This window comes from Pogoniulus pusillus, chromosome 35 (assembly GCF_015220805.1).
Source record: "Pogoniulus pusillus isolate bPogPus1 chromosome 35, bPogPus1.pri, whole genome shotgun sequence".
In the NCBI taxonomy this organism is placed as follows: Eukaryota; Metazoa; Chordata; class Aves; order Piciformes; family Lybiidae; genus Pogoniulus; species Pogoniulus pusillus.
The window spans coordinates 3,506,770-3,526,597 of record NC_087298.1 but is presented as its reverse complement, the minus strand read 5'-3'; the positions used below and the strand labels follow the sequence as shown (position 1 = coordinate 3,526,597).

Below are 19,828 nucleotides of genomic sequence, written 5' to 3'. Positions count from 1 at the left end.
TGGTGGTTGGACTTGATGATCTTAGAAGTCTTTTCCAGCTGAAACAATTCTATGAAGTTTCCAGACTAATTCCATCCCCATCACTCCCTGCTGCATTTGCCACCCCCCACCCAGGCCCTGCAATGCTCTATTCACAGAGCAATTTATCCTCACCTCTTTCAAAGCTCAAGGTCCCAGCAGGGAAAGGAGACTTCACAGCATTCAAGACCATTACAGCTCTGTCACCTCCACCTTCTTCCCCAGGACACTTGTACCAATAGACTGGAGAGTGATGGCTCCATTTCAAGCACAAACCACTTGCCAGCTCCAGGGGAGCTCCCCCTCATTCCACAATTCCCATGGTGCCAAACAGCCAGTTATGGATTGCTGGGGGCTGTGTGTTTGATTGCTGGGGATTGGCTTTGCTTTCACCTTTCTGAGTCCAGCTTTCCTCTTTCTCTTCAGGCAGTCTCATGCTGTTGCTTTCAGATCCTCTCTCCCATTTATCATGATCGTTTTGAATTGTCATTCAGTCTCCTGCACTGTTTGTATCTCTCCCCAGCTTGGTGCCCTGGACATGTGTCATAACTGTGCTCTCTATTCCATCCTGCTGCACCAAGGAATACATTGCAGGGAACCTGGTTCCAGCAGAAAAACATCTGCTGTGTGAAGTGCTGCCTGACAGCAACACCACCCCTGTCCCTGGGGACAGCCTCATCCTCTGTTGTGATCTTCAGCTCTGAGATGCTTGAACTGCTTGATGCTCACTGCTTGTATAGTGAGACACACTGTCAGACCTGGACCTGCTGGAGCAGGGCCAGAGGAGGCCACAGCAGTGCTGGCAGGGCTGGAGGGACTCTGCTGTGAGGCCAGGCTGAGAGGGTTGGGGGTGTTCAGCCTGGAGAAGAGGAGGCTGCAGGGAGACCTTCTGGTGGCCCTTTCAGTGTGTAAAGGGCTGATCAGACTTATGAGTGGGGCCTGTCATAGCAGGGCAAGAAGTGGTGGTTTGAAACCTGAGCAAAGCCTTTGACACTGTCCTACACCACATCCTGGTCTCCAAGCTGGAGACACATGGGTTGGATGGGTGGAGCACTGGATAGATAAAGAACTGGCTTGATGGCCCCACCCAAAGAGTGGCTGTCAGTGGCTCCATGGAGGCCAGTGACAAGCAGAGTCCCTCAGGGATCAGTCCTGGGACCAGTCCTGTTCAACATGTTTGTGGGTGCCATGGACACAAGCACTGAGTGCAGCCTCAGCAAGTTTGCTGCCCACACCAAGCTGTGTGGTACAGCAGCCAGGCTGGAGGGCAGGATCCATCCAGAGGGACCTGGACAGGCTGCAGAGGTGGGCACAAGCCAAGCTCAGGAGGTTCAACAAGACCAAGTGCAACCTCCTGCAGCTGGGTGGAGGCAATGCCAAGCACCAATGCAGGCTGGGCAGGGAGTGGCTGGAGAGCAGCCCTGAGGAGAGGGACTTGGGGGTGCTGCTGGAGGAGAAGCTCAGCAGGAGCCAGCAGTGTGCACTTGCAGTCCAGAAAGCCAAGCAGAGCCTGGGCTGCAGCAGCAGCAGTGTGGCCAGCAGGGCCAGGGAGGGGATTCTCCCCCTCTGCTCTGCTCTGCTGAGAGCCCACCTGGAGTCCTGCATCCAGCTCTGGAGCCCCTGGGACAAGAGGGCTGTGGAGATGCTGGAGAGTGTCCAGAGCAGGGCCAGGAGGATGCTCAGAGGCTGCAGCAGCTCTGCTGTGAGCACAGCCTGAAAGAGTTGGGGCTGTGCAGGCTGGAGCAGAGGAGGCTCCCAGGTCACCTTCTTGTGGCCTGCCAGGATCTGAAGGGGGCTACAAAAAAGCTGAGGAGGGACTTTTGAGGGTGTGAGGGAGTGCCAGGAGTAGGGGGAATGGAGCAAAGCTGGAGGTGGAGAGAATCAGGCTGGAGGTGAGGAGGAAGTTGTTGAGCGTGAGAGTGGTGAGAGGCTGGAATGGGTTGCCCAGGGAGGTGGTTGAGGCCCCATGGCTGGAGGTGTTTGAGGCCAGGCTGGCTGAGGCTGTGTGCAGCCTGCTCTAGGGTAGGGTGTCCCTGGGCATGGCAGGGGGCTTGGAAGTGGCTGCTCCTTGTGCTCCCTTCCAACCCTGCCTGATTCTATGATTCTAGAAGAGGGAGATTTAGACTGGAGAGAAAGGGGAACTGTTTGAGAGTGGTGAGAGCCTGTCCCAGGCTGCCCACAGAGGTGGTATCTGCCCCATCCCTGCAACCATTCCAGGTGAGGCTGTCTGGAGCTCTGAACTACCTACTGTAGTTGTAGATATCCCTGTTGATTGCAGGTTGGGCCTGATGGCCTTTAAAGCTCCCTTCCAAGCCAAACCAGTCTGTGAGTCTATGATCCCAAACCCCATTTTCTGTGTTACTTGAAGTCCTTTAAATGCATCAGCCAGCAGCAGCCAGCATGGGCAGCTCTCATCAGCTTGTGATGGAGCTGCACTTTCAGTGGAGAACTCTGCCATCATTTTAATGTTTGTTTGTTTTTATTTAGTGCTTTTATTTTTCCCAGTGAGCCTTAATTAGGAGGACAAAGCTGTTGAGAGCTTCGTTGTGTCCTTCCCTTCTCTTCCCTGCACAGAGCCTTCTCCTCACGGGCTCTGGTTTGTGTCAAAGCTGACAGATTGGCAGTCATTAAATATAAAGCAACTTTATTTCACCAGCTCCCTGAATTACATGTTTCAAATGAAAAAATGACACTTTGAAGGCATAAAGTGTGATTCTTGGGTGTTGTGAGCTTGCTGGCTTCTCCCTCCCCCTCCCTATTTCATGTAGGAGCTGGGGGTGTGCAGCCTGCAGAAGAGGAGGCTCAGGGCAGAGCTCATTGCTGTCTGCAGCTGCCTGAAGGGAGGCTGTAGCCAGGTGGGGTTGGGCTCTGATGCCAGGCACCCAGGGACAGAAGAAGGGGACACAGCCTCAATCTGTGCCAGGGCAGGTCTAGGCTGGATGTTAGGAGGAAGTTGTTGTCAGAGAGAGTGATTTGCATTGGAATGGGCTGCCCAGGGAGGTGGTGGAGTCCCCATCCTTGGAGGTGTCCAAGCAAAGCCTGGATGAGGCACTTAGTGCCATGGTCTGGTTGACTGGCTAGGGCTGGGTGCTAGGTTGGACTGGATGAGCTTGGAGGTCTCTTCCAACCTGGCTGATTCTATGATTCTATGATTCTGCCTTTTTCCTGTGAAGATTTAAAGCATTACTCTTTTTAGGGTGGTAATGTGAACTCCTCTTTCTTGCATCTCAAATTAAAGGAGGGAGAGCTCGCTGTGTGCTTTGGATAATGATGCAGCTATTGATCCAGAAGGTGCTTTATTAGATTGTTTTGAGGCAGCCAAATGTATTTTAATAGCTATTTATTTTCTAGCCCTATGCCAGGCTGAGGTAGAATGTTTGCTGTATGAATCATAGAATCATTGAATCAAGCAGTTTGGAAGAGACTTCTCCTTTCAGCCTGAAAGATGGCACTGGGCTCCTTCCTAGCATTCCTTTGGGCAACTCTTTGGGGACAAAACATTGATCCTGAGGATTCTTCAGAGTCTTTTCTTGTAATATTTTGAGGCCTGCTGGGATCAGTTGCACCCTGGGCTGATCTCTAGATGTGTGGGCAGCAGGGGCAGCAAGGAGGGGATTCTGCCTTCTGCTCTGCTCTGCTCAGAGCCCACCTTCAGTGCTGGGGACAGCTCTGGAGTTCTCTGCACAGCACAAACAGGGACCTGCTGGAGCAGGGACAGAGGAGGCCACAGCAGTGCTGACAGGGCTGGAAGGGCTCTGCTGTGAGGCCAGGCTGGGAGAGTTGGGGGTGTTCAGCCTGGAGAAGAGAAGGCTCCAGGGAGAGCTTCTGGTGACCTTTTCAGCGCTTCAAGGGCTGATCAGAAAGCTGGGGACTGACTTTTGAATCATAGAATCAACCAGGTTGGAAGAAACCTCCAAGATCATCCAGCCCAACCTAGCACCCAGCCCTAGCCAGTCAACCAGACCATGGCACTAAGTGCCTCATCCAGTCTCCTCTTGAACACCTCCAGGGACGGTGCCTCCACCACCTCCCTGGGCAGCCCATTCCAATGCCAATCACTCTCTCTGACAACAACTTCCTCCTCACATCCAGGCTATACTTTCCCCAGCACAACTTGAGGCTGTGTCCCCTTGTTCTGTTGCTGGTTGTCTGTCAGAAGAGCCCAACCCCACCTGGCTACAGCCTCCCTGCAGGTAGTTGTAGACAGCAATGAGCTCTGCCCTGAGCCTCCTCTTCTCCAGGCTGCACACCCCCAGCTCCCTCAGCCTCTCCTCATAGGGTTTGTGTTCCAGGCCCCTCACCAGCTTCGTCGCCCTTCTCTCAACACCTTCCAGCACCTCAACATCTCTCTTGAATTGAGGAGCCCAGAACTGGACACAGCACTCAAGGTGTGGCCTGACCAGTGCTGAGTACAGGGGAAGAATAACCTCCCTTGTCCTGCTGGCCACACTGCTCCTGATGCAGGCCAGGATGCCATTGGCTCTCTTGGCCACCTGGGCACACTGCTGGCTCATCTTCAGCTACTATCCACCAGTACCCCCAGGTCCCTTTCCTCTTGGCTGCTTCCCAGCCACTCAGTCCCCAGCCTGTAGTGCTGCTTGGGGTTGTTGTGGCCAAAGTGCAGAACCCTGCCCTTGGCCTTGTTCAATCTCATCCCCTTGGCCTCTGCCCACCCATCCAGCCTGTTGTGACAGGATGGGAAGTGATGGTTTGAAAGCAGAGAAGGAGATTTAAACCAGCTGCAAGGACAAGGTTTGCTGCAGTGAGAGTGCTGAGACCCTGTGGGTACAGAAGAAGTGAGCTGGATCAGGGGCTTCGATTTCCCCTCTGCCTCCCCATCCCAGAAGGCTGTGAGCTGTGACCGCTCTGTGGCTCCCAGCTCCAGCAGGCAGCAGCGAGCAGACAGTGACCTTCAGACCAAGCTCTGTGAGCACAGACATGCCTTCAGAAATTGAACCCTGGCTTCAAGCAGCACCAACACGTGTCCTAATTGTGCCTCCAGGTGACAGTCTCATTCTGGTGTCAATAAGCCATTAGCCCATCTGCTGCTTCTCAACGGCGTTTGACAAGAGGAAAGCATCAGCTCTGGAAATGCTCAGATCAGGTCTGAAACAGCTCCACACAAATCAAGTACAAACTGTTGTCACTCAGCATGAATCACAGAACTATGGAGGACTTTAGGTTGGAAGGGACCTTTGAAGGTCCTCTAGTCCAACCCTCCTGCAGTCAGCAGGGATATCTGCAACCAGAGCAGGTTGCTCAGAACCCCAAAGAAGCTCACCTGGAATGGTTCCAGGGATATACCACCTCTCTGGGCAACCTGGGCCAGGGTCTCACCACCCTCAGTGTCAAAAATGTCTTTCTTCTCTCCAGTTTCTGCCTAGGTTAGGCATGAAGGTAGCAGTTGGCTGTTCAAGGCAAGGTTGGACGTGGCACTTGGTGCCATGGTCTGGCCTTGAGCTCTGTGGTAAAGGGTTGGACTTGATGATCTGTGAGGTCTCTTCCAACCCTGATGATACTATGATTCTATGATACTATGATAGTTAAGTCTTTCCCAGAGCATTACAGTGCAAGATGAGAGATTCTCAACATAAACTCAAACATCTACACTGCCTATGTGGAGAGGAATAATAAATTGCACCAATACAGGCTGGAAGGTGATCTGCTGGAGAGCAGCCCTGTGCACAGGGACCTGGGAGTGCTGGTGGAGACCAGCAATGTGCCCTTGTGGCCAAGAAGGCCAATGGGGTCCTGGGGGGGCATTCAGAAGAGTGTGTCCAGCAGAACAAGGGAGATTCTCTTTCCTCTCTACTCTGCCCTGGTCAGACCTCATCTTGAGTGCTGCTTTCAATTTTGGGCTCCCCAGTTGAAGAGGGACAGGGATCTGCTGGAGGAGATCCAGCGAAGGGCTACGAGGATGACGAGGGGACTGGAGCACTGCCTGAGGAGGAGAGGCTGAGGGACCTGGGGCTGCTTAGTCTGGAGAAGACTGAGAGGGGATTTAATAGAAGTTTATGAATGTCTGAGTGCTGGGGCTCAGGAAGAGGGGAGACATGCTCTACTCATTGCTCTCTGGGATAGGACAAGCAGCAGTGGATGGAAGCTGCAGCACAGGAGGTTCCAGCTCAACACAAGGGGGAACTTCTTGCCTGGAAGGGTCCCAGAGCACTGGCACAGGCTGCCCAGAGAGATTGTGGAGTCTCCTTCTCTGGAGCCTTTCCAGGCCTGTCTGCATGTGTTCCTGTATGCCCTGAGCTAGATTGTGTGGTCCTGCTCTGGCAGGGGGGTTGAATTCAATCTCTTTGGATCCCTTCCAACCCCTGACATCCTGTGAGCCTGTGAAGCCAGCCTGGCTGGAGAGCAGAAACTGGAGAAGCTCCTGTGCAAAGTCCTCGAGGCTGGGAAGTCTCAGCAGCTAAGTTTCAGGGAAGTATTACAGCAAATTCTATGATTCTATGAAAATTGATCTTCCTGCAACACTTTGTTCTAGAGGGAGCATCTTCACACCACCTTTTGCCAAGAGGAAATGATCAGGGAAGGGTTTTTCTTTTTCTCCTGCCTCTTGTTGTTCTAGACAGCAAGGAGAGAAAGTCCTCATCAACAAAGGGAAACTTAGGAAGCAACACAAGCAAGTGGGACATGCACTGCTTTTCCTGGACAGAGTAGCAGGCTTTCACTGAGCAGCAAACTGGAGGAACTTGCTAATTACAGCCTGGAGCTAGCAGGACTTTCATGAGCCCTCATGCTGGAAACTGAGCACCTGTTCTCAACAGGAGAAAGTGTTTCATCTCCATAGGACAGCCTGGAATTAGCATAGCTGCAACCTTTTATGAGGCCACAGCACCTCTCCAGTCATCAGACCACACCAATTACAACTGCTGTGATCCTGTTCTCCTTGCACTGACCTGGCTCTTCCCCCAGCCTGGCACACTTGACTTTGCAGGAGGCTTTTGTTTCAATTTTACAACCTGTTTAACACCTTGGATTCCTGAAGGGATCCTTTCAGAACTAGATCACAAAATCTTACAACAGGAGACACCATGGCAGTCTCTCATCATTCTGTGTGACTGCAGGCAGACTTTCATCCCTCCATCAAGGCTTTCATCCATCCTGCTTTCCTCCCTCCCAACCACACTCGAGTTCTGAGAGGCTTTTCATGCCAGGCTGAGGGCCCGTGGAAATGAGGGATGTTCTGAGGAACAGCACCACTAAGTGTGCCCAGCAGATCCCTGTCCCTAAGATATCTCATGTGAATCCTGAACAGATCTCCACGCTCAGGTTTAATCAGGTACATCAGCCAAGGCCAGCTGGCTGAAGCTCAACAACCCTGGAGGTCTTTAATGCCTGGCTGGATGTGGCTCTGATCAAACTGATCTAGGGTGAGGTGTCCCTGCCCATGGCAGGGGATTGGAACTACATGATCCTTGAGGTCCCTTCCAGCCCTGACAATTCTGTGATTCCACAAGGCTAAGTGCTAAGGCCTGCACATGACTTCAACAGCCTCATGAACGCTTCAGGCCTGGGGCAGAGTGGCTGGAAACTGCCCGTTAGAGAAAGGATCTGGAGGTGCTGGTTGGCAGCCAGATGAGGATGAGTCAGCTTGTGCCTGAGTGGGCAGGAAGACCACCAGCATCCTGGCCTGCATCAGGAATAGTGTGGCCAGCAGGACCAGGACAGGGATGGTCTCCCTGTATTTGGGAGACACACACCTTGAGTATTTGGGTCAATTTTGGGCTCTTCACTCTGAGAAGGACATTGAGGTGCTGAAGCATGTCCAGAGAAGGGCAACAAAGCTGGTGAAGGGTCTGGAGAACAGGGCTGATGAGGAGCAGCTGAGGGAACTGGAGGTGTTCAGCCTGGAGGAGGCTGAGAAGAGACCTCATTGCTCTCTACCGCTCCCTTAAAGGAGGCTGGAGCCAGGTGGGGATTGGTCTCTTCTCCCAAGGCACAAGTGATAGGACAAGAGGAAGCACTCTCCAGGTGTGCCAAGTGAGGTTTAGTTTGGACACGAGGAACAATTTCTTCCCTCATAGTGTTGCCAAGCCTTGGCCCAGGCTGCCCAGGACAGCAGTGGAGTTCCCATCCCTGGAGAGATTCCAAAGCCATGTAGATGTGGTGCTGAAGGACAGAGTTTAGTGGTGACCTCGCAGTGCTGGGTTAAGAGTTGGACCTGATGTTCTTAAAGGTCATTTCCATCCTAGAGGAATTTACAACTTAATACTCTGCTGGTGAGAGGAGGAAAAAGAAAACACTGAAACATGAAACTTCTTGATACAATCCTGGATACTTTGAAGAGAGAGGAAAGCAATGCCCAGACAGCTCCAATGCCCTTGTCTCTCACTTTTGGGGCCAGCAGGATGCTGCAGGATACAGCATGACCTTGGTCCAAACAAGCAGTGCCCAGTACTTGACCAAAGGGTAATTACTGCACAGCACTTGGCTATCAAACTATTCTAGTGAACTGGCAGCGTTCTGCTTCCCCTAATGGTCAGAGGAACATTTGTTCTGAAGGGCTTTGAAATGATCTGGCAGGTAAAGCACCAGACTGGAGCCAAGAGGAGGAGCTGGGTAATGGTTTTTTAACTTACCTGCTGCGACCTTCAGACATTTGCTGCATCTCCTACTCTTTCTTTTATCAATACTTGAGACTTTCTCTTCAGAGGGCAGACTCCCAAGCAACACAATGAGACCTGCCAAGGCTCTCAGAACAAGTCAGCAGGAACAAGGAGTGTGACCTGCATGAGAGGTGATTGTGTCCCTCTAGTCTGCTCTCATGAAACCCCACCTGCACTACTGCAATCAGTTCTGGTGCCCCCAACACAAAAGGGGCATCAAACTCTTGGAGCAGGTCCAGAAGAGGCCACAAAGATCCTCACAAAGCTGAAGCATCTCCCGTATAGGGACAGCCTGCAGAAGAGAAGCCTCCAAGAAGACCTCAGAGCAGCCTTCCAGTAACTGAAGGGGGCTACAAGAAAGCTGGAGAGGGACTTTTGACAAGGGCCTGCAGCAACAGGATGAGGGATAATGGCTTTGAGCTGAAACAGGGGAGATTAAGATTGGGGATTAGGATGAAACTGTTTAGAGTGAGGGTGGTGAGACACTGGCACAGGTTGTCCAGGGAGTCTGTGGATGCCCCTCCCTGGAGGTGTTCAAGGCCAGGCTGGGTGAGGCCTTGAGCAACCTGAGCTATTGCAGGGTGTCCCTGCCCATGGCAGGGGAGTTGGAGCTGGAGCTGGATGATCTTCAAAGTCTTTTCCAACTCAAACCATTCTGATTCTATGAACAAGGCTGACCAGAGACTGGAGTTGAAGAAGGATTTTACTTTCAAGTGTCATAGTGCCAGAATTGTAACTCAAGCTAACAGCAGAATATACAGAGAATATTCAATACAGAGGAACTTTGAAGCACCTGGAAATCATCAGCCAGCACTGTACAGCCAGAGAATTCTTCTGATAAGGTTTAATCCCTGTCCAAAGGTTAACAACACACTGAAAAATGCATTTTGGTCAAAACCACAGCTACACAGGCCTATTACTGACACAGGCTGGCCCTTTAAACCTGGCCAGCAACCCTCTCCCTTTTCTCCTTTGCAGAGGAAAGCCTTTCCCTGACCACCACCCAGAGGAAATGAGAGCAGTAATGTGCCCACGTGCACATACACTTAATAACTGAGCACAGATGTGAGACATGGCCATTGATAAGCTCTGAATCCATGGCAAGAGAGGAACTGGCAGACCTCCAACGAGACACTGATGACCTACAACTCACTGAAATAACTGAACACATGTACAAGGGGAACAGTGAAGGTATGGCTGAGAGCTGTACATTCCACCTAAAGCTCAGGTGGTACTGCCAAGCATTTCCAGTGTGCTCATTCCCTCTCCTCTGACTACCCGTTGATGCGGTAATTCACATGGATTTCAGGTTTGATGTCACACACCAGTGACAGCAGCTGGGAGAGGACCACCTCACGGTTCTTCTGGAAGCTCTGCTGGATCACACTCATCTTCTCCTGAGTTTCTTTCTCAACTTCAGTGGTGCAGCTGCCATGAGATCCAAGCGCCTACAGACAGCAAAGGAAGGAGAAAGCTCAGGTGAGAGGTGGTTGGACAAAGGTGGCTCTGTGTTCTGTTCCTCTGGACTGCCTTGCAACAGACCCCAACCACTCCTCTGGGCTGAGGGAAGTGCACTTAAAAAGCCCAAAATACTGTTGGATTCACAGAATGGTTTGGGTTGGAAGGGACCTTAGAGGTCATCTAGTTCCAAGCCCTCCACCAAGGACAGGGACACCTCCTACTAGGCCAAGCTGCTCAAAGCTTCATCCAATCTGGCTTTGAAAACTTGCAGCAGGCTTGCAGCCTCCACAGCTTCTCTAAGCAACCTGTTCCAGTGCCTCACCACCCTCATGGGGAACAATTCCTTCCTAATGTTTACTCTAAATCCAGCTTCTTCCAGTTTGCAGCCACTACCCCTCATCTTGTCACTCCAAGCCATTGTAAAAAGTCCCTTTCTGGCTCTCCTGTAGCCCACTTCAAATACTAGAAGGCCACCAGAAGGTTCTCCCTGAGCCTTCTCTTCTCCAGGCTGAACAACCTCAAGTCTCTCAGCCTGCTCTCACAGCAGAACCCTTCCAGCCCTGCCACCATTGCTCTGGCCTCCTCTGACCCTGTTCCAACAAGTTTGTGCTGTGCTGAGGACTCCAGAGCTGGCCCAGCACTGCAGGTGGTATCTCAGCAGAGCAGAGGGGCAGAATGCCCTCCCTGCCCCTGCTGCTGGGATCAGCATTAGACACAGCTGGTTTCTGGTCTACAAATTAATCATGACCCATTGTCATGGAGGCTATTACACAGGAGAATATAAGAGGTTGTGTTGTGCTAACCAGAAGATAAGCAGAGGGGAAGGCTGCCAGGTTGTTTACTGAAGAGTTCAGAACTAACAGGGACATACAAGCAGCAGACACAATCTCAGCTCCCTGCCATCTGAGAACACCTCTCTTTCAGGAGGAAGGGAGAACAAACCCCTCAGGCAGAAGTGCTGAGTGGAGCACATGCCCTAAAACTACTTCAGCAAGAGATCAGCATCCAGAAGGCAAGTGGTCTCTACCACATTCACACTGTAGAAACCAGCTTGTCCCAGGAGAAACGAGTTTGGTCTTTTTGTGATGCTGCCACTCACAGCAGGTTCTGGGAGGCTGCCACCCATCAGGCCACCAGCCAGTACATGAGCTCATTGAGCTCACTCCCTGCCAGTCGATAGTCCTGGCCCTGGAGATGCAATACAGCACACTCTGATTCACTGCCACTGGTTTTTCCACGACACGTGGCTGTGCATCAGAGGATGGCAGTTAGGGAAGTCCTGCTCCAGCAACACGGTCTCAGGGCAAGTAACCCCTACAAGGCTGAGGGGTAGGTGACAGAAAGCTCTAGAAAACCAACCGCTGCCTCCTTGGCTTTGAACTCCTTCTCCCTCTGCAGGCGGTACTGCTCGATCTCTGCCTGGGCCTCTTCTTTGGCCTGCTTCAGCCTCCGATTCTTCCCTGCATCCACAGGACATCACCAAGTAAACAAAGAGAAAGCACCAGAGCATGCTCCCCCCAGCCTCTCCAGTGCACTGCAACCACTGCAGTGTTTGCACCTCCCAGGGGAGACCGCAGCAGGGCCCTCACAACTCCTCCAGCTCTGTGGTGTTGGCCAGCCCCAAGGAGCATGAGGTTGCCCTGTGGGCCACCAAACCATCACCATGCAGTGAGAGACCAATGCCTGTTCACAGGTGGCACTTCAGGACATGGTTTATTGTTGGGCTGATGGTTGGACTTGGACTTAGAGGTCTGGTCCAACCTCAATAATGGTTCTCTAGGCCAGCTGGTGCATTAGGCAACCCCCATGGGTCTGGCCTTGCTCATATGATATCATTATGCAGCATCCTTGAGTGATCCCAAAGAGGACAGCATAAAGAACTCTCTAAATGTGAGTTTAGCCTCCGGCCTCTTGTGCAACCCATATTAAAACTGCCCTGACTTCCTCTCTTGGACTTTCTCTTCATCACAGCTGCAGTTGTCTCATTCTCCTCACAGCCAAGGCACAAAACTGCGAGGCAGAGCAGCTTCACTGCAAAGAACCAAACCCCAATCAAGACACGCTTGAAAGAGAAGCGATTTGCAACGCTGCAGATCTCTGCCGCCCCAAATTCCTCCTCTCTCTGCTCACTCAGACCCACTCAATAAAACCACAGTATCCCAGTATTATCAGGGTTGGAAGAGACCTCACAGATCATCAAGTCCAACCCTTTACCACAGAGCTCAAGGCCAGACCATGGCACCAAGTGCCACGTCCAGTCCTGCCTTGAACTGCCCCAGGGACGGCGACTCCACCACCTCCCCGGGCAGCCCATTCCAGTGTCCAATGACTCTCTCAGTGAAGAACTTTCTCCTCACCTCCAGCCTAAGTTTCCCCTGGCACAGCTTGAGGCTGTGTCCTCTTGTTCTGGTGCTGGCCACCTGAGAGAAGAGAGCAACCTCCTCCTGGCCACAACCTCCCCTCAGGTAGCTGTAGACAGCAATGAGGTCTGCCCTGAGCCTCCTCTTCTCCAGGCTAACCAATCCCAGCTCCCTCAGCCTCTCCTCGTAGGGCTGTGCTCAAGGCCTCTCCCCAGCCTCGTCGCCCTTCTCTGGATATGCTCAAGCATCTCAATGTCCCTCCTAAACTGGGGGGCCCAGAACTGAACACAGCACTCAAGGTGTGGTCTAACCAGTGCAGAGTCCAGGGGCAGAATGACCTCCCTGCTCCTGCTGACCACACCATTCCTGATGCAGGCCAGGATGCCACTGGCTCTCTTGGCCACCTGGGCACACTGCTGGCTCATGTTCAGGCAGGTATCAGTCAGCACTCCCAGATCCCTCTCTGTTTGGCTGCTCTCAGCCACTCCGACCCCAGCCTGTATCTCTGCATGGGGTTGCTGTGGCCAAAGTGCAGCACCCTGCACTTGGAGCTATTGAACACCATCCCCTTGGACTCTGCCCATCTGTCCAGGCAGTCAAGGTCCTGCTGCAGAGCCCTTCTGCCCTCCAACCCAGCCACATCTGCCCCCAGCTTGGTGTCATCTGCACACTTGCTGATGACTGACTCCATGCCCTCATCCACATCATCTATGAAGCTGTTAAAGAGGATGGGGCCCAGCACAGATCCCTGAGGGACACCACTAGTGACAGCTGCCAGCTGGATGTGGCACCATTCACCACCACTCTCTGGGCTCAGCCCTCCAGCCAGTTCCTAACCCAGCACAGAGTGTTGCCATCCAAGCCGCGGGCAAACACCATCGACGGGAAAACACCGTTTGGATGGGGGAGAAAACAAAGCAAGAAGCAGAATCCCACACCCCCCCCACACACCCCCCCAACTCCTGAAGCCGCAGCTGCCGTGAAGGCCAAGGCTTTGCCTGTGTTCTACACCCAGGGCACAATCGCTGCGCTTCAGCCCTCGCTACCCTCCTCCAAACGCTGTTCGAGCCCCTCCAGTCGCCATCGGTTGCCCATCCCCAGCGGCCTTGCTGTCACCGAATCGTTTACCCCCTGAGGCGGCCGCGGCGGGCGAGGCCCTGCCGGGCACCCCCCGACGACCTATGGTCGTCGGGGGGTGCCCGGCAGGACCTCGCCCGCCGCGGCCGCCCCATACTCACGTTTCCGAGCCTCTGCCACCTTCTCTGCCGCCCGTTTCTCGGCCTGCAGCAGCTGCTGGATGCCTTGCGACTGGCTCGCCATGGCGGAGCCTTCCCGGTGCGGTGCCTTCCCCTCAGCGCCGGTAGCGTCGCTGCGTCAGGGCAAGGCTCCGCCTCGGCGGCGCCGCCTCCGTAGCCCTTCAAGGCTCCGGCGGTGGAGCGAAGGGGGGAAGGTTTTAGCTTGGCTTGTGGTGGTGTGAAGGGGTTTGGGTTGGAAAGGAGCTTTAGCCTACAGCGAGCCCAAGCCCTCCGCGGTCCGCAGGGACGTCTGCGGCTAGAGCAGGTTGCTCAGAGCCCCCCCCCGAACGACCTCGCTTGCGGTGATAGCTTTAGTGATGGTCTGGGCCAGGGGATTGAGTCCAGCAGCAGGGAGTTTGCAGGTGACACCAAGCTGGGAGCAGCTGTGGAGCTGATGGAGGGGAGCAGAGCCCTGCAGAGGGACCTGGCCAGGCTGCATGGGTGGGCAGAGGCCAAGGGGATGAGACTGAACAAGGCCAAGGGCAGGGTTCTGCACTTTGGCCACAACAACCCCAAGCAGCACTACAGGCTGGGGCCAGAGTGGCTGAGAGCAGGCAGGCAGACAGGGGCCTGGGGGTGCTGGCAGAGAGGAGCTGAAGCTGAGGCAGCAGTGCCCAGGTGGGCAGCAGAGCCAATGGCATCCTGGGCTGGCTCAGGAGCAGTGTGGGCAGCAGGACAAGGGAGGTTCTTCTGCCCCTGTGCTCAGCACTGCTCAGGCCACACCTGGAGTGCTGTGTCCAGTTCTGGGCTCCTGAATTGCAGAGAGATGTTGAGGTGCTGGAAGGTGTTTGGAGAAGGGCAGCAAGGCTGGGGAGGGGCCTGGAGCAGAGCCCTGTGAGGAGAGGCTGAGGGAGCTGGGGGGGTGCAGCCTGCAGCAGAGGAGGCTCAGGGCAGAGCTCATTGCTGCCTGCAGCTGCCTGCAGGGAGGCTGTAGCCAGGTGGGGTTGGGCTCTGCTGCCAGGCAGCCAGCAACAGAACAAGGGGACACAGCCTCAAGCTGTGCCAGGGCAGGTCTAGGCTGGATGTTAGGAGGAAGTTGTTGTCAGAGAGAGTGATTGGCATTGGAATGGGCTGCCCAGGGAGGTGGTGGAGTCTGTGTGGCTGGAGGTGTTGAAGCCAATCCTGGCTGAGGCACTTAGTGCCATGGTCTGGTTGGTTGGCCAGGGCTGGGTGCTAGGTTGGGCTGGCTGAGCTTGGAGCTCTCTTCCAACCTGCTTGATTCTATGGTTCTATGATTCTATGGTCGCAGGGACAAGGCAGCTACCACTGCTCTGGGCAGCCTGGGCCAGAGCCTCCGCGCCCTCGGTGTAAAAGATTTCAACCTTCTACCTCATCTAAATCTCCCTCTTCTGATTTATTAGCAACCCTCCCCAAGTCACAACAGGCTCAGAGGTGAAACACATGCAGGTGGGACGTAGATTCACATGGAGGGGGACTTGGGCTGATAGCAAGAAGTCAGCGATGTGCAATCCCAGTTCAGTCCCAGCTGTGTCCTGGGCTGATCCCCAGCAGTGTGGACAGCAAGGAGAGGATACTGGCCCTCTCCTCTCCTCTCCTCTCCTCTCCTCTCCTCTCCTCTCCTCTCCTCTCCTCTCCTCTCCTCTCCTCTCCTCTCCGGAGGAAAATTTTGATGCTGAGAATGGTAAGACCCAGGCTGCCAACAGAAGTAATCTCCAGCACAAATCCAGGCTGGGCAGGGAGTGGCTAGAGAGCAGCCCTGAGGAGAGGGACCTGGGGGTGCTGCTGGAGGAGAAGCTCAGCAGGAGCCACCAGTGTGCACTTGCAGCCCAGAGAGCCAAGCAGAGCCTGGGCTGCAGCAGCAGAAGTGTGGCCAGCAGGGCCAGGGAGGGGATTCTGCCCCTCTGCTCTGCTCTGCTGAGACCCTACCTGGAGTCCTGCATCCAGCTCTGGAGCCCCTGGGACAAGAGGGCTGTGGAGATGCTGAAGAGTGTCCAGAGCAGGGCCAGGAGGATGCTGAGAGGCTGCAGCAGCTCTGCTGTGAGCACAGACTGAAAGAGTTGGGGCTGTGCAGGCTGGAGCAGAGGAGGCTCCCAGGTCACCTTCTTGTGGCCTGCCAGGATCTGAAGGGGGCTACAAAAGAGCTGGGGAGGGACTTTTGAGGGTGTGAGGGAGTGTCAGGAGTGGGGGGAATGGAGCAAAGCTGGAGGTGGGGAGAGTGAGGCTGGAGGGGAGGAGGAAGTTGTTGAGCAGGAGAGTGGTGAGAGGCTGGAATGGGTTGCCCAGGGAGGGGGTTGAGGCCCCATGGCTGGAGGTGTTTGAGGCCAGGCTGGCTGAGGCTGTGTGCAGCCTGCTCTAGGGTAGGGTGTCCCTGGGCATGGCAGGGGGGTTGGAACTGGCTGCTCCTTGTGGTCCCTTCCAGCCCTGACTGATTCTGTGATTGTGGGACAGCTGCCCCATCCCTGGAACCATTCCAGATTGGGTCATTTGGGTCTTTCAGCAGCCTGCTGTAGTTGCAGGTTATTGTAGAGCAGCTGGATTAGATGTTGCAGATTATTGTAGAGCAGCTGGATTAGGTGAGCCTCCAACCCAAACCCCTCTATGATTTTCTAGGGGCTCCCAGAGGACTCAGACCCCTCTAAGCAATCACATCTACTTCACCCCCAAACCCTACTTCGCTGCAACCTCGCTCCAGCCCAAGCCTCAGCCAGCACATCCTGGGAAGGATTGAAAGTCCTGGACACAATTCCCCTGACACTTTAAGAGAATAAATTACCATTATTGCCAAATAATATTGCTCTGAGGAAGCATCAGAGCCCTGTCAGTGAGTCACATCACTGCAGGGAGGAACGAGGGGCTGTGGGTACGCCTTTGCTGTCCCCCACGATGAATCAAATGCATATTTATAGTGCTGGAGAGGAACTGTGAGTGTTTGGCAGGGTGACCTTCATCTGGGCCCAGCCATTAACTAAATGGGCTTAGCAGGCCTGTCTGTGGAGTGTTATATTTGCTTCAGTGAAAGAAAGATAAAGAGGGAAGATGAAGTGGAGAGCTGCAGTCATAAATCTGCAAGCCTGGGAGCCAGCACTTCACGTGCAGGGAGCAGGGGCTGGGGGCAGAGGGACAGAATCAGTGTGGCTGGAGAAGACCTCTGACCTATAACCTAACAGCCTGGAACATAACACCACAATATATAAGCCATGCCACCAAGTGCCACAGCCAGGCTTTTCTTCAAGACCTCCAAGGATGGTGACTCCACCACCTCCCTGGGCAGCCCATTCCAGTGCCTAATCACCTTTCCCTGAGGAATTATCCAACTTAAACCTCCCTATGCCCTCTTGTCCTGTCACAAGTTGCCTGGGAGCAGAGCCTGACCCCCACCTGACTACATCTACCTTTTAGGTAGAGTGACAACTACCTTTTAGAGAGTGACAAGGTCCCTTCTAAGTCTCCTGTTCTCCAGGCTGATGAACCCAAACTCCCTCAGCCTCTCCTCATATGACTTTCCTTCCAGCCCCCTCACCAGCTTCATCCTGCTCCTCTAGACCTGCTCCAACACCTCAATATCCTTCATGAAGTGATGGGACATAATACTGGCTGCTCCCATGGGACACAGAGCTGTGCTGGCAGGAGGAAATCCAAATCATCTGATCTTGAGTCACAGCTGGGGCAGGTTTGGCCAAGGGAATGCAGATTAGCACTGTCCTGGTGAGCACAGAGAGGAAAGGGCAGAAGGCATGGAGGCAATTCAAAAGTGGAAAAGGCAGAAAGTTCGGGGGCAATTCAAGAGGTGATGGGGTTCAGCTGGGCTATATCCAAGCTGTTTGACAAGACAACTGGCCCAAAACTTGAAGTTGTTTCATCTGGCTTTGAATCCGAGGAGCCACTTGCCCTCCTTTTACCTCACACCTCTGCAAAAGCCACCACATTAATTAAACTCTCCCACCGACTCCTGCAGTCCTTAGGTGATGCCTCCTCTGCTCTGCTCCCATCTAGAAACTCACCAGCCTCATTAGCTGCTGCCAGTTTTTTCAGGGATGTCCATCTGATGCTCATTAAAGCCCTTGAGCTGAACCCCTAGATTGCCCCCACAGCAGGTTGCTCTGAAGGCAGCATCACACATCCAGCCAGGTTTGCAGCAAAGGAGCTGAAACAGGTCTGGCTCTGCCCTGAAGTCACAGCAGTCACCAGGAGGTTGTTTTCCTCCCTGGTGGCTGTGATTTTTCAGAGCTGCTGCTTCTGTCTGTAAGATAATGATGATCACAGTGCCCTTTCCTGCCACCAGAAACATCCTTGCTACGATTGCCCAAAGTCTTCACACAGTAATCCCCTCTCAAAGTACAGCTTCAGATTGGCCAAAGCCATCTGATGAGTTTTTCATTTTGATGGTTAACAGGTGAAGCCATCACAGCTTGCATTTAAAACAACCTTTTGCTTGTGTTGCTTTTAAAGACTGCTCAGAGGCTACCTGAAGGCTCCTGGTGAGTGTCACATGAAGCAGACGAGTCAAAGCTGTTGGAGCAACTTTGTTGTTCACTTCTACTTATTCCTTACCAAAAAAAAGTGCTTCCAGTTCTCAAACCTGCATCTGGGTGAGTAAGAAAGCTGCTTGTACAGCTTGAATTCTAGCAAAAGTGGATTGCTGTGATGGTTTGGGAGTTCCCTGCCCCAGCACTCTTAGGAAATCACCCAGACTAGACTCAGCTGAGCTGGAAGTTAAGGAATGAAGCCAGTGGCATCCTGGGCTGGCTCAGGAGTAGTGTGGCCAGCAGGACAAGGGAGGTTCTTCTGCCCCTGTGCTCAGCACACCCCTGGAGTGCTGTGGGCTCCTCCATTGCAGAGAGCTGTTGAGGTGCTGGAAGGTGTTGAGAGAAGGGCAGCAAGGCTGGGGAGGGGCCTGGAGCAGAGCCCTGTGAGGAGAGGCTGAGGGAGCTGGGGGTGTTTGGCCTGCAGCAGAGGAGGCTCAGGGCAGAGCTCATTGCTGTCTGCAGCTGCCTGCAGGGAGGCTGTAGCCAGGTGGGGTTGGGCTCTGCTGCCAGGCACCCAGCAACAGAACAAGGGGACACAGCCTCAAATCTGTGCCAGGGCAGGTCTAGGCTGGCTGTTGTTAGGAAGTTGTTGTCAGAGAGAGTGATTGGCATTGGAATGGGCTGCCCAGGGAGGTGGTGGAGTGGCTGTGGCTGGAGGTGTTGAAGCCAATCCTGGCTGGGGCACTTAGTGCCATGGTCTGGTTGGTTGGGCAGGGCTGGGTGCTAGGTTGTGCTGGCTGAGCTTGGAGCTCTCTTCCAACCTGGCTGATTCTATGAATCTATTATATGATCAGGCTGCTCAGGGCCCCAGACAACCTCACCTGGAATGGTTCCAAGGATGGGGTACCTACCTGGTCCAGGATCTCACCACCCTCAGTCTCAAACATTTCTTCCTTCTCTTCAGTCTAAATCTCCCTCTTTTCGATTCAAACCATCACCCTTTGTCCTGTTACAGCAGGCACTGCTAAAAAAGTCTGTCCCCAGCTTTATTCTTAAACCCTCTAAGAACTGAAAGGCCACCAGAAGCTCTCTCCCTGGAGCCTTCTCTTCTCCATGCTGAACAACCCCAACTCTCTCAGCTGCCTTCACAGCAGAGGGCTTCCAGCCTTCAACTATCAGAAGGCATTTTAGAATTAGGAAGAACAGAACCATCCAAATTCCCTTGGTCCTTGCCTCCTTTCAGTTGCCAAGCACAGAAGACACTTGCCATGCCTTCTCATCCTGTAGTCATTAAGGATTCCAATACATTTCCTAAGAATAAGATTTAAAACATGGTCTCTGCCTTCTTTCCAGAGCAGGTAATGAAATTCCACCCCACCCCCCAAGATCTCCTTTACACTTCCAATTGGATACATCATTATTCTCCATTCCCTAACTTAAACTGTTGGGCTGCACAATTGTCTGCTCCTTCAGCAAGGTTTTGTGTTGAACTCCTGGGAGCTGAACTGATTTCTCTCTTCTGAGGTTTCATTCATTAACACAAATCACTTGGAGGCATTGAGATGATGCAGCTGTTGGGGGTTGATAAATGATCATTAGTCAATCATTAAAAGACTGCCAATGAATACTAATTCATTACAATTCATAGTTTG

General features: G+C 53.4%; 1 protein-coding gene across 1 annotated transcript; it reads right to left on the bottom strand.

Moving 5' to 3' along the window:
- Positions 1-9,318: 9,318 nt before the first annotated feature.
- On the bottom strand, positions 9,319-13,835 carry ATP6V1G1 (ATPase H+ transporting V1 subunit G1). The gene is made up of 3 exons (XM_064171205.1): positions 13,693-13,835; positions 11,454-11,554; positions 9,319-10,081 (listed from the first exon to the last, which is right to left on the bottom strand). The coding sequence occupies exons 1-3, from the start codon at positions 13,772-13,774 to the stop codon at positions 9,908-9,910; spliced, it is 357 nt and encodes a 118-aa protein (XP_064027275.1). The 5' UTR covers positions 13,775-13,835; the 3' UTR covers positions 9,319-9,907.
- Between the last annotated feature and the right edge of the window lie 5,993 nt (positions 13,836-19,828).